Genomic DNA, 26,814 nt, shown 5'->3' on the forward strand with positions numbered 1-26,814 from the left:
TTGCTTTTTAACACTTAAATCTCTATACTTCTTGCATGAATCTTACAATTGTATTTCTTATTCTAATCATTTCAGCTCATAGTACTTCAATTGACCTTAGCAAATAATATGGACTGAATGTCCAGATGATTAATCAACATTTCATTCTGAAATTTTAAAGACAATTAAAAAAAATAAAAATAGTATTTTCCATAACTGGATGCCAGTTGAACAAATAATAAGAGTGCTTCTAATTTCCCTGGTGGCACAAACTGACATGGTGATGCTATCTGATTGTTGCGTGATCACTACACAGGAGGTTTTTATAGGAAAAGCTGGGGTTAATCACATTATTGTCAGTCATAAGGAGAATCTGAAGGACAAAGATAGCTCAATATAAAACCGAGAAGTCTTAAAATTGTTATTAATTAGGGCTAGTAAATATTTCACAAATTGTCAATTCAGATCTAAATGCCTTGTATGACTACACACCTCTTCAAAGACCATGAAGGTTGAAGATGACTGTCTACACACCAACATGCTCTATGCCTGAAAACTAGAACAGAAGATAAGTTGGGGTTGCTCTTCTTGTACGTGGCACAGAGCAATGAGTGGATGAAACAAGCCACCAAGATTTAGTTATGTAAAGAAGCTAACAAGACTCTGTCATCATGTTTGAAAAGGTTCACCGTCCAACCGTTTAAGCCTCACAAGCCCTTCATCCTCGTGGAGAATCTCAGTTCTTCTGCTACATGTCACATGGCATCTATAAAGGCTTTGCCTCAGACACATTAATAACTCTGGCACTCAAAAAATTAATGGCCATGGCTGGATAGTCACTGAGGCCAGGAGTATCATCTGGCACATAGATAACATAGTATAAAGCTTGTGAAATACATCAAAGTGCCTTCGCTTTTATACAAATTGGTCTCAAGGTGTCAGAAGACCTAGCAGATTAGTGTTCAAGGGAGGAAAACAGAAGGAGAGCTACAAAACCCAAAACCATTCCTCGTACAGTGGTCAGAAGATCAGTCAGAAACAGCCTGACAGAGACCATAAATCATTCAGTCTTACTTATCATCACTCCACATAGCATGCTTGAAATTTGATCAATCAACACCAGAAGCAGAATAGATTTCCTAATTTCATTGACCTTTTCCATTTCTAATTCCCACAAACCTACAATTCAAACATCCAAATAAATACAAATTGCACATATCTAGATTTCCAACATGAGCCAGCACAGGATTTGTAACACTTTTCCTCAGCACAATGATTTCATCTCTCCTTTCTGAACACTATGTACTTGTCCTAGCTAGGGGGAAAATCTTCACTACCTTCTGTATACAAAGTGTTCCTATTTGTAAAGTAAATTAACACTCAGAAGCAAAAGTGTTGTTCTATGATACTATCGCCTTGCACGGCTAGCTGGAAAGCTTGCCTTTCTGTAGACAAAATGAAATACAATAGTGTGCAAGGAGGTTCACATGTTTCAGCTGTGTTCCTTTGAAATGATATCTAGCAGGTCTGGTGAAGAAACAAAATAGAGGCAAGAAGAAGCTATGTACTTACTTTCTATTCAGCCAGAGCTTTTTCACAAAGTCTGTAAAGAGCACAGAGATCTTAACATTACCTGCCTTTAATCACGCTAAACCTAAGAATTCCCTCCTAGTTAAGGAAGAATTCAGACCAAAGAGTAAAAGAGAACAATACAACACAATCCATTTTTGATTTAAAATAGTAACAATGAATGCTACTATAAGGACAAGATAAGGTGGTGAACCTTACATGGTGCCAGTCCACGCAACAGAAAAGCAAGGTAAATAATTACTTTTATTTTAATAATAAAGAATGCAAATTTCACTCCTGATATTCTCCCAGGTAAGCCAGAGACTCTCGTAATAATGTTAATTCAGTATGTTAGATACACACCTATCAAATCAATACTCAAACTAAACTATCAATATGGTATTATTATTAAAAAAATCTATTTAACAACCCACTGTAAATAGTTCAAATGTAATATATAAATAAACACAAAACATTAGCTGTACTACGAAGCCTCCGTTGATTTCATCAAATCCGTTTGCATGTTCAGGCAACTGGCTTTTGATATCTCCAGAGACAGTAAAAATACTTTCTAGATGAGACCATGTGCATTGAACTCCCATCCAAATGGAAATGACAGAAACTGCCATGTTTAATTTATTTTACCAACCTTTCACTTGTTCAGTGAAATATATCACATATTTACTTTTCAGAATCATTTGCAGCTGAACCTAGAAAAACCAAAAACAGTGAAACACTGCACTAAGCAAAATAATTTATCAAACAGAGGAACTAGAGCTAGTAAGAGTTTAACTAATCCTCCTTCGACTCATTATTGTATATCATAACAGATATCTTTTAATAAAATGCTGTGCATTTACAGTGTTCAATGATTTGCTTTTAAATGTAAGAAAATATAACCTTAGAAAGCTGTAATTTTGTTAACTCCTACATGGAAAAAGATGTTTGTTTTGTGTTTTGCTTTTTTTTTTTTTTTTTTTTTAGTAAATATAGTTACAAAGCATACATATAATTTCCCAAGACTAACATCTGGATAAGACATTACTCTCTGCAATAAAGACTCAGGAAAAAAGTTTTAACTAAGCAAGTGTATCAAGGGAGTAAATAACATTGATATACTAATGTTTTTTCTATTAATTAAATCCTTACTTGATTGTGGTCTAAAGTTTCAAGCAGCTCTTCATCTGTCTTTAATAAAGGAGCTCCATTCCTGTGATGCTCTTCATAAGAAAATTCCATGGCAGTACGTTCTTGTCTAATTTATCCCAAAACCTTGGGACAAGAAAAGTAGGAATAACATCTGTCTATACATATCATATTCCATATTTTGAGTTGAGAACTTTAAATTGTATTTAATTCACAGTAATGGTAAACTACACCACAGACAGGAAGTTAGTTTCACTAGGTTGTGAATTTTGCTCCCTAGGTAACATGAAAATATTCACTTCTATTATTAATTTCTTGAAACAAAAACCTCAATCAAATAAATAGTTTGTTACACACTATTCTGCAAAAGCAGGAGGAAAATATAGGCACTTCTCACCTTTCCAATACCCAATTCTTTCACAGCATCATCAACCATACTTTGGACTTCATCCTCTATAATACTTCATGAAGCTGGAGTCCCAGAAGGTATGTCAAGGTATGTCAAGCCTGACCTGTAACACAAAGAGACACCAGAGCACAAAATAAGTGATGAAATAAGAAAAGTCAGATATAAGTATATAACAATATTCAAACGGAAGCCAAGTAAAAAACAACAAAAAAGGTTATATGCACTCTAAATACTGGGCATACTTTCAGATCTATACCAAAACCATGAATTTAATCAGTCTAGCTGAAATGTTTCTTCATGCTGTTACCGTATTTTTTTCATTTTGAAACAGTTTTGTACTGTGACATATTGTATATCAGAACACTAAAAGGCAAGCTTATTTTCACAGCCACCACTGAAGCTGATGTAAGCTACAGGCACAGTATTTGCACGCCAGCCTTCTTTGACAGGGAGAGGGCAGGGGGGTTTTCCCATATTTGTGCTAGGCCTGTTTAGGAGCTTTCAGCATTAAAAATAATTATAAATGTATATTTTTTAAACTGTATGTGAAAAATATTTGGTATATTGGAGTAGAAATATTCTGTTATGCTCACAGTCTTCTGTGGTTTTCTTTCAGCTTTCCAGACTATTTAGTTTTAGAATGACTGAAAGTTGAGCTTCAATTCATTTTTTTTCCAAAATGTTTAAAACACTTTTTATTCAAATTTTGGAAACCAACAACCTGCCCATGTTATACCCTAGGAAGAAAATCTCTGGGAGACTTTTTGAGAAATTAACTTTTGTTGTTGTTGTTTATTTGTTCATACAAACTTCTTTACTTTTCCAGCTATATGATCCACAGTTGAGTAAAATGTATACATCTCTCCCTATTCTGGCACCCCCCCCTTTTTTTTTTTCCTCTTTCTCCTATCTGCTGTCAGGTCAGTAGTCTCTCTACACACAAATTCTTAAAAACGTATTAGTAGGCTGATACTTCAGGTGGCCTTTCTCTCCTTACCTTCCATTTCCTTCTGCCCATCATTTCCTCCGATCACTATTAAGAGATGTTCTCTTTTGCTATCCAGAAAAGTTTCGAGCCACATCACTTGGTCTTCTTATAAATATTTAACATGAATTATTACTGGGAAGTATTCCCCTGTCCCAGACAAGACAGAGAACTTTTCAAGCTTACTGCTATTTTCAGGCTCAGCAGGGACAGAGTCAAGTGTGGAAGAACCTTCTAATTTAACAAGCCAGGTCTGCCTTAGAATCACGGAATCATTTTGGTTGGAAGAGATCCTTAAGATCATCAAATCCAACCATAGTACTCTTGAGATAATTTGGTCCTTTTTTTTTTTTTTTTCCTGAGCAAGGGCCACAGATTCACTTCTCAGCCCACAAGCTGCCTCTGTCTGAAACCTCAATCTCTGCTCCACTTACTTACACATTGAATAGTTGGCAGCAGTGTCTTCATCACATGGCTGATGGTCCTGCTGCATCTATGGGTAGACAATGAAAGATCATCTCAAGGGTCTCTCTGACTGAATACTTACACTTGTCACATTTCCGACCCAGTACTGGTCTCTGTCTCTGATTGCAGCATTTCACAACTCCAGTATTGCTCTCCATGATGACATTGGATTCTTGGCCTTTTAGTCCAATGCCCTATCCCAGAAACGAACTTTTCCATCCAAAGACCGCATGAAAAGGATTAAAATAATTGCAATAATTACTTTCCATTGACAGCCACCTTGTTTATAACTTTAAGAAAAATTTAAGAGGTTTGTCAGAAAACTCTGCTTTCCTGTTGCATGTGCAGATGTGTGAGACAGCTGTAAATAGTACAATTCTAGGGAAGATTTTATTGGAGTCATTGGTTTATGTGATAGATAAAGCAAAGGTTCTGGAAATGTACTTTCCATAATGGCACTTAAAGTAATGGAACTGTGTTAACACTGCGTTTACACTGTGGTTTTATTATTACAGTTGGATCAGAGCCATTTACTTTACCACAGCCCAACAAATTAAGTCAAATTTTATTATTGGAGATAAAAGTATCAATAAATTTAATATATTCAAAGCCCCCATTCAAAGCTATAAGGGAGACCTCATGCACACCGAAGCATGATGAACATGACACAAGCGATCAGCTCATGGGCAGTGATCAGCACCTTCTCTGTTCCGCAGCCTGTCACATGCGCCCAGTGACTGATGCAAAAGCAGGAGAATACACTTATCTCAACACTCATTTTTACCACCCCTATCACAGCATACGACCCCTGCTATTGTAACAAGCTAAGTAGAATGTTGTAATTTTGAAGCAGTTTAAGCCAAGACATCTGCTGTATGTCTGATTCTTCTCTTAAAGCACTACTGATTGGGTATGTAATGAAAGCTATTTATTCCTGAATTAAATCAATGTGTAAAGAAAAAGAAACTTTATAGTCGTTAGGTTAAGAACTTCCTTCCATACTCTATTATTATTGTTCCGTAGGTGTCTTACAAATAGCCTGGGGGCCTCTGTTGTTATTTTTGCTTCATACTTCTCCTGTCTCATGGGAACTGTCTTCTGCAGGGCTAATATCAACAAAACATTGAAAATACTTAAAACAGAGAAAGAGTGCTCCCTTTAGAAAGGAGCATCTTTGCTGCAACTCCCAACACTCTGGAGCTATGTCTTAGATCAGAGCAGATAAACCTCTGCAAATTTCATCTGTCTCTCTCATAAATCACCTTCTTTATTCTTTCACGTACTGCCTCAATTCAGAGACACGACAGCACGGTTTGACCATGTATAATACCTCCACAGGGACTGCAAACTGATCCAGAAGAATAAAGTTTTAAAGGAAAGCTCCCAAACCAAAACATATCCAGAACATTCAGTCTGGATTCAAGCAATAAATCCACTGAAACATCAATGTGGGTGGGAAGAGTGAGAAAGAGGTGGCACCAAGACAGATAAATTGCAGAAGGAGACAGCTATGGAACCTGCCTTGGCAAAGCTTCTGAGCTCCACATCCATCTGTTCCACATTAATCTGTCTCCACTGGGTTTTAGCCCAATCGTCAATGCTGTCCTGAAACAGAAAGCACAGATAAGTGTCAACAACATTTGGTAAAGACAAGCTTCTGCTACATAACAGATAAATGGATGTACGGTAAAGCCAGTCACACAGCAACAGCTCCTGAACCTTATTTTTTCCAACCCTACACCACTACTACTTAAAAGTACACAAAATAATCCATCTTCTCAAAATTTAAACCAAAACCCAAGCATTTAAACAGTTTCAATATTTCAGTATCTGATAGGTATACATACATACCCTTCTTGTGCTATTACATACACACCTGTATCTACTGATAATACAGATACATCTGAGAGATGTGGCAGAAACTGCCCTGCACGTCCTCTTGGTAACAGAAATGCTAAGCAAACAACTATGGAAAGAAAATCTAGCGCATGTATTTTTAACCTTACCTATGAAAAAAAACTTCTAGAGGCAAAGAGAACTTTACAAGGCTGATTGTACACTGACTTTTCTGGACTCTTACTTCTTGTCTTCTACAGTCTTCCAATGTACAATTCTCTGTTCTGAAGTGGAATTTTCTGGGTTTTTTTTTTAATTTTTACTCATTGATTTTAATTAGTCATGCAAGTTATTTGCATTAAAAAGGCTAAAAATGAAACTACAAAGGTTGTTTTGTTTTGGGATTATCTTGAAATTGGTTAACTTGAGAACAGAGATATTTTCGCTCTGAGTATCCTAAAACATAGCAACTATAATTTCAAAAACAAAAGCAACATGAAAATATTCAGTATTTTAAACTTCTAAAAAAAAAAGCACCAAACCCAAAACTATAAACACTTATAAGATCAAATTGAAGTATAAAATTGAGAATATAGTCTAACTTTATATTTTTTTTCAAAAATCTTATGTTAATATAAACACTAATATTCCAAATTTCTTGAGCAACTGCACTTCTTTTTGACATTTTTTCATTCACTTGTAGCCTGGAATAGCTACTTCAAATAATTTTGTGGATTCCTGTGTTGGTAATATTTCATTTTCCAGCATTTCAAGCTCTTCATTAACCTTGAATAGGAAGAGAGCACTCTAAAAAAGCACAGTTATAGTGTATATTGAGCTTACCTAAAACTGGCAGTGAAATCTACAGATCCTGTATATATTATTCAATATAAGAAAAGCTGAGATCAGTTATTATAAGGAGGTTAAAAAGCTGCATTTGCATTGTCTTTCAAAGCATCCAGAAGACATATGAAAAACTCTACATTTGAACCATAAAAATCAAAGTGGTACAGAAAACAGTTAAATTATACTCTTACAATAAATCTCTTAACTTATTAAACCACTTCTTCTAAAAGTTGTATAAATATGAACAAACTCTCTTCACAATCTTTTTAAAAGATCTACTAAATAATCCACTTTAGATTACTGCATTATACACATTATGCTGACTTTTTAAAAGAACATGAATAAAGAATATGAGCAAGTAGTCTCTTTTTTAAAATTTATTTTATCGGTGAGTATATGCAACACTAGAAGACAAACAAATTCCATCTGCTTACCCTGATGAAACAAAGGTAATGACACCTGTCACTGATCATGTCCTCATAAAAAACACAGAGATAAAAAAGACTGACCACAGAATTCAACATACATCAAGTAAACTGCATTTTCTTCTGATAACTGCAACCTCAGATGCCTGAAGAGGAGTTACTTTGTGCTTTACTGACACAGCTCTCTTCTTAACAGCATTCATTTTTTCAGGCAACTCCAATTTAATAGAGTAACATCATCTTGAAGGCAAAAATATCACACATGGCAGAAATGTATCAGGAAAATGTGTATATTAACAGTAAGGATACCCAAACACCTGCCTATGAATAAGAAATAACAGTGGAGGATTTATTTAACCACAAGCTATACTCTTACATCATAGCTTTTACTCAAAATTTTGTCAACTCTAAAATAATTGATTTTGTGGATCATTGGTAATCATTAAGTTAAAGTGGTTTATGAACTCAGTAGTTTTATGTACATTCACATAAAACTTCATTCAGAAACATGTTGGGGATCTTCCACACTGTAAAACAGACAGCTTCACTCCTGCTGCTTTATTTTCAAATATAGTAAGCTGACCTGGAAATAGCTTTCTCATTCTACAAATCTCCCCAAGATCTCAAAAAAAAAAAAAAAAAAAAAAAAAAAAATCAGTAAACAATGAAAAACAAACAAACCCACAAACCAACAAAACCCCCACACCATTCCATCAGGGTGGGGGAAAAAAAAATAAAAAGAGAGACCCTGACAGGTTCTTTGTCTGTGTCAAAAGAAAGTAGAAAAACAGTAAGCCTGAATTCAAGTCACTTCAGAGCAACTAGAAGACTAGTTTAAGGTACATGTCAAAACATTTATCCAACATTTATGTTCCTAGTCATCCCCTCTATCTGGCTTGGATCGCATTGACAACAAAACAGAAATTCCACTGTGGACTGGAAAACTTACTGAAACCGGTGAGATGTTTTCATATTGACTAATTAGATTATCTGAGTAAAAATACAGTTGAACTTCTACCCAGTTCTATGTAATACTATTTACAGTGTAGTGCATCTACCAAAACAGACCACATAAAGGTCTCTCATGTGCAGATGCTGCTCTAGGCAAAAAGGAGGATACACCCCCTGTGTATTAGCAATGGCAGTGGTCAACAGCTGGAATTGTTATTAATTAATTGTTATTTAATTCACGTGTGTCTAATACTCCTACAGTAGCTTTCCATTCCTTGTGCTGCCATGTAAAAGCACGTTTACTAAAGGATCAGAAAAGAAGGAAGAGATGGGACACAATTTTCACATAACTTGAGTGTCTAAGTCCCACATAAGTATCTTTGAATATCTTGCCACCATAGAACAATACTATTTTCTTCCTTACAATCCCTAATATATAATATAATCACAGAATGCTACGGATTGGAAGGGACCTCAAAAGATCATCTAGATTGTAATGTTGTCCTGAAGCAGAGAAATTCCTGGGTTTGTTAGTTACTGACCAATCCAAACAATCATTGTGCAAATCTTCTACAGTTATTGAAAATAAGTTCTGAAAGCACTACTGAGTACATTTCAATGCAGAAATTTTGAACTGTACACATGCACAACCTGGATGTTAAATTTACTGGAGTAAGAGACCATATTATGCAGATCACACTTGTTTAGTGATTAGTGATGTCTCATTTAAGGGTTGTTAACTTGCCACTAAATCAGTGATTATGAACACTTACAGATGCGGCAGAGTAGGGCCAAAATGTCACTATTTGTTCCTTCAGTTCTTTAGAGCATTTAAGGTTTACTGAAGTAACTGGTATATTTTTGTTAATTATTCCATTCTTTTTTCTGACTACTTATTAGAACAGAAACAAAGCCATTACGCACCAACAGGAACATAACGTTTTATTTTCACATTGCGGCATACCTTTTTAAGGTGTTCATCATGTATACATCTGCAGTTATTCAGTTCTTCATAATATGTTTCCAATCAAATATTGTAATTCAGGCTAAATATCTCCACGATTACTGATTTTTGTAGAAAGCTTCCAAAGATAGCTAAGAGCTTGAAAATAAAAATTAGAAACACAAACCAAAACAACAACAAAAACCAGCAAAAAATAATAAAACAAATTAAGCATCAGAGTTCTCTTCCTTTAATACTCTACTCTCTATTTGATATCGCATCTAAAATTCTTCTGAAGTATTGGAACTGTACCAAGCTATACTATGGTTATGTGCCATGTGCTGATAAACAGACCACGTATTTCCAAATATGCTCTTAATGCATAAATAGATGAATTAATACTAAATAGATGAATTCTAGAATGCCAAAGAACAAAAAGCCTAGATCTTAGAAAGTATAGAACAAGGATTTCCAGACCCAGGCATCTACCCCACACTCAAGATTCTTTCTAAATCCTACTCTGCATGTTTCTAACCTATCTGTTTTCTCTCCTTTTTTCCACATATAGTCTCTCTCATAAGTCAGTAGGATATTCCTCCAGTAATACAGTCTTAATTATATGTTCATTTTTTTGGAGGGTGGGAAGCCTACTGTTGTAAAAAAAATTACCAAACAAGAGGGAAGCAGAAGTGACTTCTCTGAGGATAAGTCATCTTCCATTCTTCTTGTTACGAGTAAAGACAAGTTATCTGCCTTTTGAAAAAGTAGATTTAATACTGTATTATCTGAATTCAGTGAGAAAATAAGTTTAGAAAGAAACGGGGTAAACACCAGCCTTAATTGCAAGATACTCATTTAAGTGCTAGCAATGCCAAAAGCAACAACCTAAAGGAAATTCATTTACACAAAATTTGTAGTTGTGTTAATCATTACTGCCTTATACTTACCACAACTAATTTGCAATAATTTGACACAGTTCGAGTGCAATGCATACAATACCATAGACATTTATGGCTAAAAGGGACTTCAAGAGTGAGTAGACTGTATTCCTGCCCCAAGATGAGGTGTGCTATACCTCTGCCATTTCCAAGAGATGTTTTTCTAGCCCTCCCTGAAAGACTTTTGAATAATGAGGAGCTTGTCACTTCCCCTAGCAATCTCTTGTAGCGATTCATTACATTTGGCATAAAGTGGTCTTCCCAGTCATCAGACTTGAACTTTGTGTACTTTAAATTGAGTTCATTATGTTCTGGACGTAGAGAACAGATTATTTCCTTCGTGCATGCAGAAGTCTTTAATGCATTTGAAGATTTATGTCTGTTCTGTCTTTTCTTCTTTAGCCTCAATAACCATCAACAGATCATCTTTCCTGAATTGTAATGCTTATACTTGAGCACAATACTCTGTTGGAGACCTCATCAATGGTCATTAAAAGGTGAGATTTCTCCTTAACAATTTTACATACTTACTTCTTTCTTAATAACATGATATCACTTAGGTTCTACATAGGACAACTCCTAACCTGTATTTTGAGGAACTGTTGCTGATCAGTTATTCCCTTTCTTACATCTGAACTATTCCCGCCTAAGAATAACTCATACTACTGCAGAAACACACTCCAACTACCCAGGCCAACTATGCCATATCCTGGATGGAAAGTCTGGATGCATCTGCCATCCATGAGATTCTCCATACCTGTGCAGTCAAGTGCAAATACTGAATGTCAGTGAGTGGGGAATCTGTCTGTTTCTTTGAATTATGAATTATGAATCTGGTCTCAGCCATTAGTTAACCTCTGGAAAGAACCTGTATTCATAACATCATTAAAATGATAGTAGAATCGAAGAACTCAGTTTGATTCTGCAACTGAAATACATGTTACTCAGTATTCCTGGGCATTCCATTCACAAATAGCTTACCTACATATAAAGTATAATTTAAACAATGCACAAAACTATTTTTCTAATAATAAACAATGAACAGATTAATGTGTATGGATACTGACCTTGAACATGGATTCTAACCCTGAACAGTCATGAAATCCTATACAAAGAACTGAGGCAGGACATCTGTCAGGATCCAGGATTTGGGCTTTAAATTCAGTATAATCATCTTCAAACTCCTGTAATATTAAAGTAAAAAGAAAAACATATAAAATGCATTTCTTTTCAATAGGAAGAAAATAGGGAGAAAAGATAATGAGCAGCATATGGTTACACTAAACACACAGCTGGCCTCTCTCACTGAACAAGCTTCTGAGATTATTTTATTTCAGGTTTTTCAGTACTATTTTAACTGATGAGTTGATCAATGCTACCTAACAGTGATGCTTTTTTTTTTTTTTTTACAGAAACTGAATTAGAAATTGAAGCACCGGCTTAGCAATACAGATTATTTTTAAATAACAGTGTAAGATCTATATGTGCGTGTAGCAGTGCAAGATCTATACATGTGTGTACTAGTGATATAGACATTTAAGGAAAACAAATTATTAAAATATTTTGTTCAGGAAGCTTGATAAGAGGGATAGACACCTATGTCAAGTAATATCACTCCTTACTTTTATGCTGTTTCACCCTGTTAACCCTCCCATTAAACAAAGAACTTCCCAACAAGTTTTTACAAGCCCAAATTATCTCTGTTTTTAATCCTTAAGTAGGATATTATGAGCATCAGACTTCAGCTACTCAGACACTTGAAGTCAACTCACTAAGTAAACAGTATCTTTTGACTCTGACTCATTGTTACATTTAATTAGATTATCTTAAGAATCCACAGCTACCACCATGTATTAGACAACAGAACAACAGGCATTTTTTTTATAGCACAGCTGTACTTTTTTAATACTCAAGGTGATTAACCATGGTCACAAATGAGGTCTTTTGGATAAATAATACCAGACAACACAGGTCCATATTAATGCAACTTCATGCTGGCTCTAAAGGGAGAGCTCCAGCATCTTCTGCCTTGTCCTGTCAGCAACACAAACAGTAACATGTATATGTAAGGCTACACTTGTTCCTTTGTAAAATACATTAAACATTGATCATCTCTGAGAAAATATTCTTTTTTTTTTTTTTCTTTACAGCTTGGCTGCATCTCTATTCTGTTGCAAGCCACTAGAAAAATAAGTAAAAAGCAGTACCAGTAGCCAACGTGGACATTTAAATAAAATGCAGTATCTTTAGAAAGGTATATCAAATTAACTTGTTTATTTAACAATTTTCTTTTCTAACGCACTCCCCCCTCAACTAATGTGGGTTTTGTTTGTTTCGGTTTCTCTTTAAACACACTGCACAAACCCCCACATATATAACAAAAACATATGATAGGATGAACTACATGCACTTCTCCATAGCAAATAAAGAAATTCAGATTTAGTTCTGTGACTGGGTGTGATATGTATTTAAAAATATATATATTTAACACATCAAGAATGCTTGTAAGACAATCAGTCTGAGAAGTCCACGTTTGTGCTCTGAAAGCTAAACATCCTTTGCTCCTCTTTGGATTCAACCCGCCCCTTGTAATGCCACCAACCAGACCATTGCTCTCTTCTGGATTTCGGGCCTTTGCATCCACATATGAACCAAACACCTCACATTGCCTATTCAGAAGCACGTGAAACTGGTTCTTGGAAATATGCAGACACTATTCATACATCATACACTGAATAACATGAACCTTGAAGCTTCTGACAAACAAATTAGCTATAAGATGACAGCTACTGTTTGATAAAGCTCCTGATTAGTACTGTCAAACCCAAAAGCAAATAGTTTCTGAAGAAATTGAGAAAAAAACCAAACACTTTACTGATGACAATAAAAATAGCACAGTAATTGGTGCTTGGTATTCCACTTGAACTTCTGTCAACATTAAGCCTGCCATACGTGACTAAGAATGGCTCAAACTTGAAAACTAACACTCATTGACTGTGCTTTACTTCACAATAAGCTGGAAAGTCAACAAGCTTACAATCCACAATGATTGTCCAGAAACATGCTATAAAGGCTGCTTTCATCCTAAGACAGGTCACTAAGGAAGGACTCACTGCCTCAAAAATTGATCCACTTACACCACCTTACAATCTACATCTGGCCAAATACGATAATTGCTGTACTTTAACTAGAATCTTAAAACTGTCGTTCCAGTGTCTCAGCACCATTTACATTTGCGTACTGAGTATGTAGGGAAACCTTCATAGGAGTAAACACAAAACCAGGCAAACTACATACAGATGTGAGAAAGGGTGTCTTGAAACCACATCAACTACAGACAAGCATCCTGCTGCCTCAGAAGGCAGGCAAAAATAAAAAACCAAAACACACAATCAGCAGTAGGTCTCTGCTGCCACTCATCCTTTCTGAGGCTGCTTTGTAGCTTTGTGCAGGGATTAGCAGGAGTTTAGTGTGAATCGTAAGGGATTTTATCAAGAGTGATGAAATTGAGAAGCACAGTATAGTGAGTCCTGACCTGAAAACAGGGGAAGCTTTGCTGTGGATTTTAAAGGAGTATCAAAGATATTAACAACTTTGCAAGGCTTCTTCATGAATTAAACCTGTGGCATTCATTTAGTTCAAATCTGGTTTACAACTATTCCTCTGGGTTTTTAATTACCTGGATTAAGCCACATATTTGCAAGAAAAATCAGCGTGCATACACACAGAATATATTTCCTACCACTTCTAACAGAACAGTACATTTCTCTATTCTTCTAATAATTACGCTATTAATAATATCTATTATTTTAATAGCAACTTTAAGATTTGAACCTGTTTCATAAGAATTTGCTTGTTAAAATAACACTTTACTCAAAGCATGTGTTCCTTTCTCCTTAGTGTGCTGCCAAAAACACTGTGCAGTAGGTCTGAGCTGAATGCCAGCAAAGCTGACACCCATCAGGGAGGCTGAACTCACCTCCTCATTGTCTGCAGCTGTGCAAACCCAGTAAGGCTTGTGGGTAAGCAGGTGTCAGGAGCACAGCAAAATGGCAAGGACACACCTAGGAAAGTGAGCTGGTCCGAGGATTTTGGGGGTCATCCAACAGAGAGCCAGAATTTCATTTAAATCAAGTGCATTCAGCAACCAGACTAGAAAAAAGTATGTTTTTAATGTTAATTATTTGGGGTGATTGAATCGTGTTTATGATGGTGACCTTTTGGATTAGGATGGCAAAGAAGAGAGTCATCCTGGGGCACCCATTAAATCTGCAGCTGGCACTGGGGCATTGTTACCCCCCAGCTTCTGCCTTACCTGCCCTGGCTGGGGCACACACCTGTGAGGGGACAGATGGAGGGGCTCACCAGCCTACTCACTTTCAGAGAAATTTAATCAACACCTCCCCATTCTCAAAGACAGTGGGTGCAGGGCCAAAAGGGAGAATGAATTTGGCTGCTGTTCTGCCGGCCATGCCTGTGAGGGGAGCAATCACTGGGCACCTCTGTTCCCCTCCCCGTGCACAAAGCTGAAAGCATCCTCTGCGCTGGGAGCAGAGCCTGCTCTGAAGACAGCCGAGTACTCCAGCCAGCAGGCACCAGGGCCGACCACATGATGCAATAGGATACTTCTATACCTGAATTTGTGTTAAAAGTGGATTAAATCCTTCAGAAAGCACCATTTTCCAATTTTACAGATAGCTCTAGCTATGAATTAACATAAAAAATGTTTAAAACAACCAAAAAAGGCTTCTATGAACAGTAATACACATTCTGTCTTATCAGATATGCGTACCATGGCTGTTAGCGAGTATTGTGTTAAGAACTATTTTGACTACCATTGCAAGACTTCACTATATACCAATAATTTTTAAAAACTTCTCTATTTTTCAAGTAGAATCAATTGATTTATTTACACTAGAACTGTATATAAATTATACCCTAACACTCACAAAAAAAAGCTCACAGAACTGACTGACAGCAAAAAGTAATTAATAACCCGTTGTTGTTTGGTTTTTGTGTGTTTGTTTGTTTTTTTTTTTTTAATATATTTTGGCAATGTGTGTGTGTTGGGAGGAGGGGGATTTCATTTCAGTTTCTCCAAATTTATTTCATTCTCTCAGACTTCTTTGGTAAGAGTCATTTGAATGCTTCTCCACATGTAGCACTTCTAAATAATTTTGTCATCTAATTAGGAGAAAGCACCCGGAATTCTTTTCTTAAGAAAATGAATTTCTCATTTAACTAGAAGCGGGAGACACTGAACACAGCTGTGCAGTCATCTCATGTCTATTTCCATTCAGCACCATATAATTCCCAGTTTCACAACCTTCAAGTTCACAGACGTTTTAAAATAAACAAGAAAATAACAGCACAAATGCCCATGTGTGGGGTACAATATTACCATGTTATTATAATCTGAAGGATTGTATGTTTTCTTTCCAAAAACTTCACAGCTTTCCAGAAACTCTTCATTCTTTCTGCAGACATGCTCACTTAAAATTTTCCCCGCTGTTTCACCAAACTCCAGCTTTTCCAACTTTTGAAATTCCAACATGTCAATGAAAGTTTCCTATATTAAATTAATAAAAATTAATTAACGGTATGCCTGTACAAAAACAGTATCGAACCTTACGGTTTAGATGCTTTTTGCCTCATTTGACCTTCTCTCTTTCAGTTTGGCAGAGTGAGAAGTTAAAATCTGTGCCATTTTAAATAATTAATACGAAACAGTAGTGGAGGAACAACAGGTAATTCCAGCAAGTCTTTACCCTGGTTGAGCCACTTATAGGATTAAAAAACAAGTGGAAGCTAATCGTCCCATAGAACACACAAATTTAACTCCATTTTCATTTTATCAGATTAAGTTTAAAAAAGCCTAGATTAAAAAGGGGAAGCACTACTAAACACATACTTTCCTGTATAAACACATGATTTATTATCATAACACAAAATGTTGCTATGAAAATTAAACATAAATCTTTCTCAGAGGAGTAAAATTGAACCCACTTCAAGCTCCTTTGCAACATATGCCAAGTTAATTTCTGTGGTCTCTGATTTCACTTGAATGAAGTAATTGTTTTATGCCCCAAAGGGATGGAAATAACTGGTTCCTTGTGTGTCTAGAAACACATATCACCTGTTCTCTTCAGGAGCAAACCAGAAGTGTACCTTCATCAGCAGCCAGTCTGAACTCCTCCTGCAACTGCTTCCAGGCTCAGGAAAGCATTAAAAAAGGCCCCAGGAGCAGGAACCAGAAGCTATGGCTGTTCCCACCTTATACAACTATCATAGCCACGATATTAGAAAAAATATTCTACACTCCTTTCCCAGCCTCAGATTTTTCATCTTCCCTTACTTGTTGGCACAGATTTAAAAGGGGAGGTGAAGACTACTCCCTCATCCAAGGACTAGCCTAAAGCACCACATTTTTTTCTAGCTATAAACAGATGACTTCTTCTTGGTTCTTAGAAATAAACAGATGCAGTCACCGTGCTCTGAAGGAAGTCCCAGCCATGGGCTGCACATGAAGGGCAGCACTTTTCTCAAGCAGCTTTCAAAATTCTGGGAAGGCCTGGATTTTGGAGACATGTTTTTCATTTTTCTTACTGCTGATACTAGTCTGCTCCTTGCACAGCATCCTATTCAACATTCCTAATTTTTCCTACACACTCTAATTTTGCACTTTAGATATTAGAAACCTGAGTCTTGCTGTCTGTATAACTGAGAATAGCCCATGTTTCTCAGATATTATATTTATCCAGCAACACAGATGATAGGTAATACCTCAGTCTTCAGTAAGCAGTTCAGGGACACATCAGATCTGGAAAACAACATCTCAGATCTGGAATCCCACAGTTTAAACTTCTTGCCACAGGTGAAATAACTCTTCAATCTCTTTCTCTGAGTAAAGAATGAACTCTTAAAGCTTTCTAAGTTAGTTTTAGCTATTTTCACATGCTCCAATGCTTCTTTAGCTTCTCCTTTGAAAAGATTTTTCTGATGAAAGATACAACCTAGACTACATGGAATGAAGAAGAAAATTTTTTTTAAAAGTAACTTTTAAAAATTCAGTCATGATATTAATCATAAAGTTACTTTCCACTTTGTATAAGAACACAAAAATAATATGTATTATCTTTTAAAATTGTTATCCGTAACTATCCTAGTTTGTAAAGTATCTCACCATGCATCTCTCACTTTTGAGATACTCCCATATTATATTCCACCTGTTACAAATTCCTCCAGCTAGACTGACCCCAATGTATCATCTTTTGTACAGTGAACTTTCAAGAATTAACAATGAAGTGACTTTTCTGCCCCAATAAAATTATATTGGAAATGTATTCGCCTGTTTGCCATAACATCTCCACAGCCTTCGGCTACTAATTCTCTCATAGCATATGTTGTGCACATACAGAAGTGCCAACATAAGTACTTCTAGATTTTTTCATTTAGTAAATTAACACTAGAGGGCTTCCCCCAACCTCAGAATCAAACCTAGGACACATGCGTAGCTAACGTATAATTCTGGATAGTAACATGAATAACCTGAAAGAGAGAACCAGGATTCATGAATAACACTGTCTGCATGCAGTAAGCTTGGGGCGGGGGGGCCAGTAGTGATGAGGACAGGACTATAGATTTTTTTCTGTTGTTCTTACTTTATCCCAAACCAGTATAATTTACATTTATTTCAGATTCATATCAAACACATAAGGTTAATATTTTTAATTAAGGCAATGCAAGTAGCGTTGGCAGATGAGGGGTGGGGGAACTAAAACCTTCTCCTGGTCATAGTTCTCATTCTGTCTTCCCCTGCCGTATTCTTCTAGCTCATATTGCCATCCCTCCTAGGCACGTCTTGCCCTCTCTTTCTCCCAGCCTTACAAGCTAAGAATTATGTATGGCTCCATCTAAACTTTTCGGCACCCTCTTCAAAACCTGCCATTTTGGGCCGAGATCAGGCTCTGTCTATCAGCGCTTGTCTTCTAACAGAGCACAATAATTTGTCAGGCATTCAGATGAATTTCAATGAAAATTTTATAAGTTAGCCTGTTAATGTCCAATTTAAACATGTGAGGAAGGAGATGGTGCAAAGTCAGAGTGGCAAAAGGGGCCTTGCCATATTTTGTAACACAAATATATAAACAGACAAAATGTACATCTCGTTCATTCCACCCTTACCATCTTCTATTTCCTTGAAAAAGTCCTGAGAAGCAGGATAATAGCTGCTTTCTTTGGCCTTTAAGATCTCAGTAATTTTTTGAACAACAGGACTCTGAAGCTAGCATTTAACAAAGGAGAAAGCGAGCAATTAAAGATCAAGGCCACCTGTCAAAAGCATGGAAAAAGAAGGGAAGTACAGTACTGTGATTGTACAGAGCTCTTCTCTCCCCACTCCCCTTTACATTTAAGGATGAACAACACTGAACTTTGGAATTTAATTTTGATCAGAGGAAAACCATAAGAAAAAACGTTGAAGGCAGACCTAAAAAGGCTGTTTATGAAGACGTAGATCACACCTCCAGATTTATTTACTAAACAAAACTATGGCCAAGCACCCTCTCAGAAATTACTGGCAGTAGATCCTTTGAACAGTTCCTTGAAATCATTCCAGATGTGAAAAATCTGCATGTTACTATTTAATTTTCTAATAAATAAGTTACGTGGTAATTTGGTGTTTGAATGGATGCTGAGAGTTTAACATAAATGTTAAATAGATTTTATTTAATAACTTTTTATTACACTTTGTTAGTGTTTACAAATAGAGGAAATAATGATATACAGCAAAGCATTTTAATAAAATACTAATGGAACATTAAAGTTTACATTCTTCCTTTTGCACTCTATTTCTTCCCCTTTCAGTCCCTTCATTTAAGCTAATTCATCTGTTCTCCCTCAGTTTCACGTCCATACTTCAGCTATTCTGCCTGGCACACCTATTTCACTGCCATGACATACAACAAGGAGCTGATCCTGTCCAAGGCCTTCAAAATCATTTGTTATTGACAGGATTATCAATCTTTGCTTATTCAACCACTGATTATCAATCACCTCTGCACACAGCCAGCCCTAAACTGAAATCAAGCCTTTGGTTTACTTAAACAGTGAGTTCTCTGGGACATGACTCATGTTATTGCTGTTGCTATATGTAAGAGACACATATCACAATAAGTGCCATGCTCCTTTTTGATGCCATCCTTTCAGATTAGTACCAATCTCATTGAAAATGATGAGGCCTTTTATGATAAGGGTACAGTTCACTCAAGGAAACAGAGAAATGCAATCTATTGGAAACACATTTAAAAAGTAATTCAACAGAATAACCTTATTGTGTACTCTTGAAGCACAGCTTCATGCAATTCTGGTGACTCTAATGACAGATTAAATCTTGCTTTTGAAACTAATAAACCAAAAATATAGATTCTTGTAAGTCCATGTTTTCATATGACAGAGCAATTACAATGTTTAAAATATATTAATTGCACAGAAAAGACATTAAACATCTTTTAATGCTTAGAAAAAATGAAGTAATATAAATATCATGTTTGGAACACTATTTAATTACTTTCTCACTCATGCAATTTACTACCAGTTTACATCTGAGACTCAAAACCACCAAAATGAGTTCTTTTCCCCCTTTTTTTTTTTTTTTCCTCTCCTGTGTTGCATAGGTCACACAGTAGTCTTTCCTTACTTATTTTCAGTGTGTATTTGATGCAAGTCAGTCTTTGCTGCAACTATGGGAATGAGGAGTTCTTCCTGACACCAGTCCTTTCAAAATTTGTGTTTTACTTCACATGACTTCCACGTGACGTTCCATATCTTAGGAAAGACAGCCTGGCCAGGACCTATGGTTTTCCTTATTGCTTTGAACAGGTAGTAACACTTGGAGGCAAAGCGTAACTAACAAAGAGAACTAACATTACAAATTAGTAATAACAGTAACTTGGCTATTGGTGCCACATTACAAACTGCTCCTTTAAATCTGAGAAAGACAAGCTAGCCTAAGCCATGCTTTTCAAACTTCTGACTATTTGAATCAAAATCAGCTCTATATCTTCTTTTTTCAGCCACATAAACATATACTTGAATCTCAGTCAAATTGTACTGTATATGGAAATTATGTTTTGGGACAGTAAAAGTTCTCAGTCAGTTGAAAATTAATATTGAGCAGTTTCAGAAGTTCGGAAGTATTCTCTCCTCCTTCCCTCAGAAAACAGATTCCAAGTAGGGGAAGAAGGAAGCAGGCACAGTTCTATATCCCCTATACCCAGTATTTTCCTAGCAGGATAAACAAATCCTTTTAATAGCACAAACCCTCCTTTCCATGGTTTAATAGCCACTAGTATATACCATTTAAAGTCAGTTTACGTGGAGGCTATAAGCTTATATTTAAAAATATTTCCTAGAAATATGCACCCATGATATCCTTTTGAAAGATATTTTTCTGTGATGCAAATGCATAGCACTGATTATGAATTTTTTTCAAGTTCACACATCTATTTTAAATTCTTCATCTTCTTCCACTACTTGAACATTTCCTAACTTCTCTCCACATTGTTTCTTATACCGTGTCAATACAAAGTTGTGCTCAGGACAGCATGTAGAAACTTGCAGCATGTTACTGTTTGTTATGATACTTTAAGCATGTGCTCAAACAAAAGTTATTTTGCTGAATTAGGTCAAAGCCATAGATTAATTAAACTTCACACCAGCATCCCAAGTGAGCTTCTTGGAGGAATGTCTTCATCAGTGTGTGGACTTGAGTCACTTCAGGCCCTCATAAGGTATAAAGTACATTATTGCAAAACATCAGAACAGATGAGCAACCTTTGAGTGACAGAGTTCAGGGAGACAGAGTTCTTGCTACGGACTCAAGTGCAGTTAAAGATGTGCTGCTACATCTACACTGTGTCTCCTTTACTCCTCTCTGTGCCAGAGCTGTTTACAAACAAAAAAACTGAAAAATAACACAAACGGAAGCAATAAGGAAAATAGTGGTGCAAGTCTGCTCTTGCATAAGTAGTTACAAACCTGAGGTTCACTTTCAGGGTTTATTTTTGCTTGTTTTCATGGTGAAGACATGAATTGCACAAGTGCAGCCACAGCATACCTGTTGCTTTGCACTCATAACTCAACTGTCCTGTGTAAGCAAGTGGGCAAAACCACAAGTTAGAGAAGCTAGGATGAGCAGCACAGTGCTTCTGTTTATCCGTTTTAACATTAATTCCTCTCCTGAGACCTAATTTATTAGGCCCTGATAGAGTAACAAATGGTTTCTTCAGCACTTTGGAGCTCGCACTCCCTCCAGGACTGCACTGGAGCACCTCCAGCTGCTCCAGCATGGTGGAGCCCACACCAGCTCTCCCCTCCTCAAAGCCTTCCCCAGATCTCCCACTCGGGCCAGTTTCCATCTCGCCCATGAAGAGGTCACGCCTTACACTGCTGCATGCTCCTTAGAGACTCGTAAAGCTGACATTAATTTAACGAGTTCATTTGTGGCTTTACGAAGGAGGTTATGCACCCTTAACATAATAAACTCCTTAAACTTCCCAAAGTTCATAAATCTGACAGGGTTTGGGTTTGCTCCAGTGTGGAAAGGAGGAGCAAAAATTACATTTTGGGGGTTTATTTTGCTGTTGTTGAACACTGAAATCACAGTATGAGGTGTCACTGAAGTTTAGAGATAAGATTTAAATGTCAAGGCTATAAATGAAACTCCTTGTATGTATACTGAGCAAGCACTAAATTCATGTCAAAATCTCTACACCTTCATTTCTCACTTAGTCTCTTCTTTGCAAAAGTTTTTAATATATTTTATTCTAAAAATAATTTTAAGCACTTTTTGCTGAAGACTATTGTTTTTATAACATCGAAGAGCAACACATGGAGACTGGAAGTTCTGACATATTTAAGTTGAAAACTCCAGCAGGTAATACTGCTGGGAAATTTTGGCTTCTCTGTGCACAATATGTTAGTTAAATAAACAGCCACAATAGTGCTACAGATACTGTTTGTGACAAGTATATCTTAGATACTTGTTTCCGTAACATCAAACCAAAGCGGAAATAATCCCATTCTCATTTTAAGCAGAAATACCTAAGCCAGCTGAATGCTTGTATCAGGTTTCACAAAAATCAGCTTCCTTAATGAACACAGATTTAGCAATGAACTGCAAACTTAGTTGTTAACTTCCTCTTCTCTTTAAGCCAGCCCCTATTTGCCCTCAGTCTCTTTCTCTTCCTCACTAATCTTCAAAAAAAAAAAAAATCCCCTGACCTTTCCAAAGTGCCCAGCAGTGGATTTCAGATGCATTCAGGTTGCTGTGCTTGAAATCCTTCTCCTTTGAAGTTGATGGGAGTTTTGTCATGGGCTACAATCAGGAAGAGATTTCCTTCTCTGCAGGAGAGTTGCCGTTCTCTCCCTGCCCCTATTCATAACTCCTGTCTCTCAAGATCAAACTGCCGAGATAATGACCAGCCCGAAATCTGAAGGCTGCTAACAATGTACTGAAGGACAGAAGATGAAAACTATTCTTATTGTCATTGCCACCAGTATTTATACACAGTATCTGGAATACTGTGGCATAAATTGCACACACTTATTCCCTTCTTGAAATGTCAATTTTTGTCATAGAACTGTAGGAATAAGAACTGTAAGTGTTCTGTGAAATCCGTTTGGCCGTCCTGGTCTTAAATTTCTGCTTCCTGCATCCCAACTATGGACACGATTCACTGAATATTGGTCTCTTCCTCAATCCAGAATTTGTTCCTGGGATCTGTAAATACAGAAACTTACTCAGAAGTAGGATATTTCCATTTAAAACATGTTATTTTGATGAGCCAATGCTTTTCAAAATTTTGAGAAAGAGTCCCAGATAATAGGGGTCAGAAGCACAGACGTGACTCGGGACCTGCAAAGAGCAGTACGACAATTTTTGCTTTCATGACACTGCCTTTTCATACCAAGCATAGATCCACCGTCAATTTAAAGCGGAGCTTCAAGTGCAATTTTAAGGGAATTTTTACTGAAAGGTAGGAATCTGATCTGGGTTATGGCCTCTCTGTAATATTTTTTTAAGATATTCATGTAGACTCAGCTACACTTCAAAATGAAATATTTCATTCTATTCCCAGAACTTTTACAATACAAAGAAAACCCAGACATTTTGTAGCCAGCCCTAATTCTGAGTGTCTACTACACAGGGTTGTTAATAAAGCAAGAGGTTTCTATGCAACTTTAAGACATATACACTAAAAGAATTTGCACTTATATTGATTTAATTACTTATGCCTGATTCTTTAAGATTTTCTCATGTAAATACTTGTTTTCATGCCTTATAAGAGTTATCAGGAGTTAAGCTAAGTTTTGAAACCCTGTATGTGAATCTCCTACGATTTGCATTTCAGAAGCAGCACAGTTTTGGGAAAACTGGTAGAAAACTAGATACTACTTCTGTTTATTACCACTCTCTTAGGAGCTTTCCTCCTTTATGAGCTGTAAAAGCCTTTAATCGTGTGACTTAATAAACTGTTTTTACATCATATAGTCAGCAGACAGTCAGTTTGAGGTGATGATTCCCTGCGTGCTGGTGTGGCAGTTTCCCCACGCCACAGCAGGAGAGGCGGTTCATCATCAGTGCCACAAGGGAAGTGACTCATCCCTCATCTTTCACATTGACATAGACTGGACAAGAAGGACAACACCTATCACTGCATCAAGGATGGCTCTGGACACCTGAGCACAGGAAAGAATATATACCTCATGCTGCAAATTCAGATGACAGCAGTCACATACATTATAGGAAAAGGAACAAAATGAAAATAAGAGTGACACGCCACACAGAAGTAAGCCCTCAGCAGCAAGCCATCTCTGAGGAGTCTATAGAGAGTGGAGTAGTTGCTTTTTTTAAAGAGCCACTTTTTTTTTCTTTTCATAAGAGTTGTGCTGCATCACTTGTCTCTACTGCCAGTTAAAATCTCATCCTTTTTTTTTACTGCTTTATTACAAGTATTTGGCTATAAATACCTCTTCTATGAATGCTACCACATGCTCGAGTGGTGTTTGAGACAGCTTCCCAAACTGAAGGTTCTTTCTGTTCTCCATTCCAAGGCCTTCTGTGGTCTTCCTCATGGCACTGATAGCTTTCTGCATCACTTCATGTAGCATCTGAAGCAAGTAAGATGCAGGTTATCAGTTTGACTGTGGCACTGTTTGGACAGAATAAAGAAGACGAAGAGAACCTCCACTGCCCATCACTGGTCTCCAACAACCAATGCATCACACAAGTCAAAATCTCAGCCTGTTTTGTTGGGACTGAGGGGAGAAAGCAAGGTATATAAACAGGCAAGTTGCAAATCCAAAGACTGTTTCCCAGAACACCCTATACTACATATACACACTCCTAAACCTGCTTTTCCAGTTTCCCTATGGATGTGCATTGACCTTTCCCAAGCCTTTGGGCTTGGAAACATGGTCATGCAAATCACCTTTTGAAAACTATCCCTGGATACTTCACACCACCTTTCATCAGTACCATATTTCAATATACATAATTGCATTTAGTCATCTATATTCTCTCTGCCAAAAAGATTTATATTCACATCTTCCAGAGAGCTTGCTTTTTCACTGGCAGATACAGAATTACGGTCACGCTTCCAGACACAAGTGAGATTGCATTTTAGGACATGAGATGAGACTGCCACAGACCTAACTCTGCTCAACTCTATACACGTGATTCTCATGTTAGTGGGCACCAGAATAATATTTCTGACAGCATAATCTCACTGTAAATTATGTATTCACGTCCAAAAATAAACTAACTCTTCAAAATCTTGTTTGTCAGAGCTCTGTATTTCATGACTTGGCAGCTGCGCAAGTTACCGTGAATTTCACTGCTTGCTCAGAAATACAGAATCTGGATTTTTCATTGAAGCAAAATACTTTTAACCTACCTGAGAAAGTTAAAAGCCATAACTGAATACAGGCTGGTCCCAGTTCACCCCATCACACCAACAAGCACATATAGCATTAAGTGACCCTTATGGCCACGTTGTAGCTCCCTGAATACCATTAGAGGACAAAGAGGGACTGAGGCATCTCCTCAGCAGAGGAATAATCCCCTCAGAGAAGGTCAGCATGTTCCTGGCATAGACCAGCAACTAAAAGTAAGAAACAGCAACAGCCCTGGCCATAGCACAACTCCATCAGTAGGAGGAGAGGGGAGAGAAGGGCAGCTACACTGTGCACAACTAAAGTTTTCACAGATTTTTCCAGCTGGACATTACATTAACGAAAACACTAACTTGCCACAAAGGTTTTAACTGAGACCGAGCTTTACACAGTTCTCATATTTCTAGTTTTCAGCACAGATGTCGCACGGCCAGTACAACACAGAAGAAATCAATGACTTTTGTCAAGATAAACAGCACGGAAGATCTTCAAACCACATACCTTAAAGGGAGAAGGCGGCAGGCAAGGATGGCAGGAAGACTACCACTACAAAGCATCAGCATTTCTAACCCTTGGTTAGTATCCCACAGTTAACCTATTAAAATGTATACAGCTTTGAGAAGAGATAAGTGAAGCCTCACAGCGATGCAAAGAAGAGTTACACAAACACATAATATTTGAGCCTGCTGATCAAATTGAGAATCTGGAACGAGCTTGAAGCTTTGTCCATTCCCCACTCCCCCTCAAAGAACAAAAAACCAAAACAACAACAAAAACCCAAACTTTTTTGTTTTGGGCTAAGAGTAAATTTCATTGAGACGACATTCTCACCATCTTCCCTGCTAGTCGCTTCACTCTTCAGACTTCCAAAATAACCCAACCCTTGGAATTGAAAAACAAAACCAAACCAAACCAAACCAAGAATCTACCTCTGCTTTCTCCTGCTATCCGCACTGCGCGAGGGAACAACAAAACCTCCTCGATTCCCCGGAGAACGCCCACCACGATCCGGCCGCGGTCCCCCGTGGGGCAGCAGGAAGCACCCGCGGCGGCTGCCGGCGCTTCCCGGGCGCTGCCTCCCCCAAGCGGGTTAGGGCTCGGGCTCCAGCCCCGGCCCCACTGCCCTGCCACGCCCGGGACCGCTTCGCAGAGCCGAGATAAGGACACCGAAAGCTTCTCCGCTTCCTCCACCGCGGCGATTTATTACCCCCCGGTGCACACACTCCCCGCCGTCCCGTACTTGCCGTTCGCCGCGTCCTGCCTCCTGGGAATGGCGGTTCTCGGCCCTCCCCCGCTACCGCCACCTGCGCCGCCGAGGGTTGGCGGGCGCGGAGCCCGGGGACCGCTCAGCTCCTCTCCCTCCGGCG

General features: G+C 37.5%; 1 protein-coding gene across 6 annotated transcripts; it reads right to left on the minus strand.

Moving 5' to 3' along the window:
* Positions 1 to 1,583: 1,583 nt before the first annotated feature.
* LOC139827274 (dynein axonemal heavy chain 11-like) lies at positions 1,584 to 26,810 on the minus strand. 6 transcript variants are annotated; one of them, XM_071805047.1, is made up of 10 exons: positions 26,688 to 26,810; positions 24,524 to 24,664; positions 15,894 to 16,061; positions 11,560 to 11,676; positions 9,576 to 9,713; positions 6,075 to 6,158; positions 4,636 to 4,763; positions 3,092 to 3,206; positions 2,698 to 2,820; positions 1,584 to 2,258 (listed from the first exon to the last, which is right to left on the minus strand). In XM_071805047.1, exons 2-5 carry the CDS (start codon positions 24,662 to 24,664, stop codon positions 9,639 to 9,641), a joined length of 501 nt encoding a protein of 166 aa, XP_071661148.1. In that variant the 5' UTR covers positions 26,688 to 26,810; the 3' UTR covers positions 1,584 to 2,258; positions 2,698 to 2,820; positions 3,092 to 3,206; positions 4,636 to 4,763; positions 6,075 to 6,158; positions 9,576 to 9,638. The 6 variants fall into 6 exon arrangements, 3 of the variants coding, with proteins under 3 accessions (XP_071661148.1, XP_071661146.1, XP_071661147.1); XM_071805045.1 differs by lacking the exon at positions 9,576 to 9,713; XM_071805046.1 differs by lacking the exons at positions 9,576 to 9,713; positions 26,688 to 26,810 and adding an exon at positions 26,377 to 26,674.
* Between the last annotated feature and the right edge of the window lie 4 nt (positions 26,811 to 26,814).

The sequence above is a fragment of the Patagioenas fasciata genome, chromosome 2, assembly GCF_037038585.1.
Source record: "Patagioenas fasciata isolate bPatFas1 chromosome 2, bPatFas1.hap1, whole genome shotgun sequence".
Lineage (NCBI taxonomy): Eukaryota > Metazoa > Chordata > Aves > Columbiformes > Columbidae > Patagioenas > Patagioenas fasciata.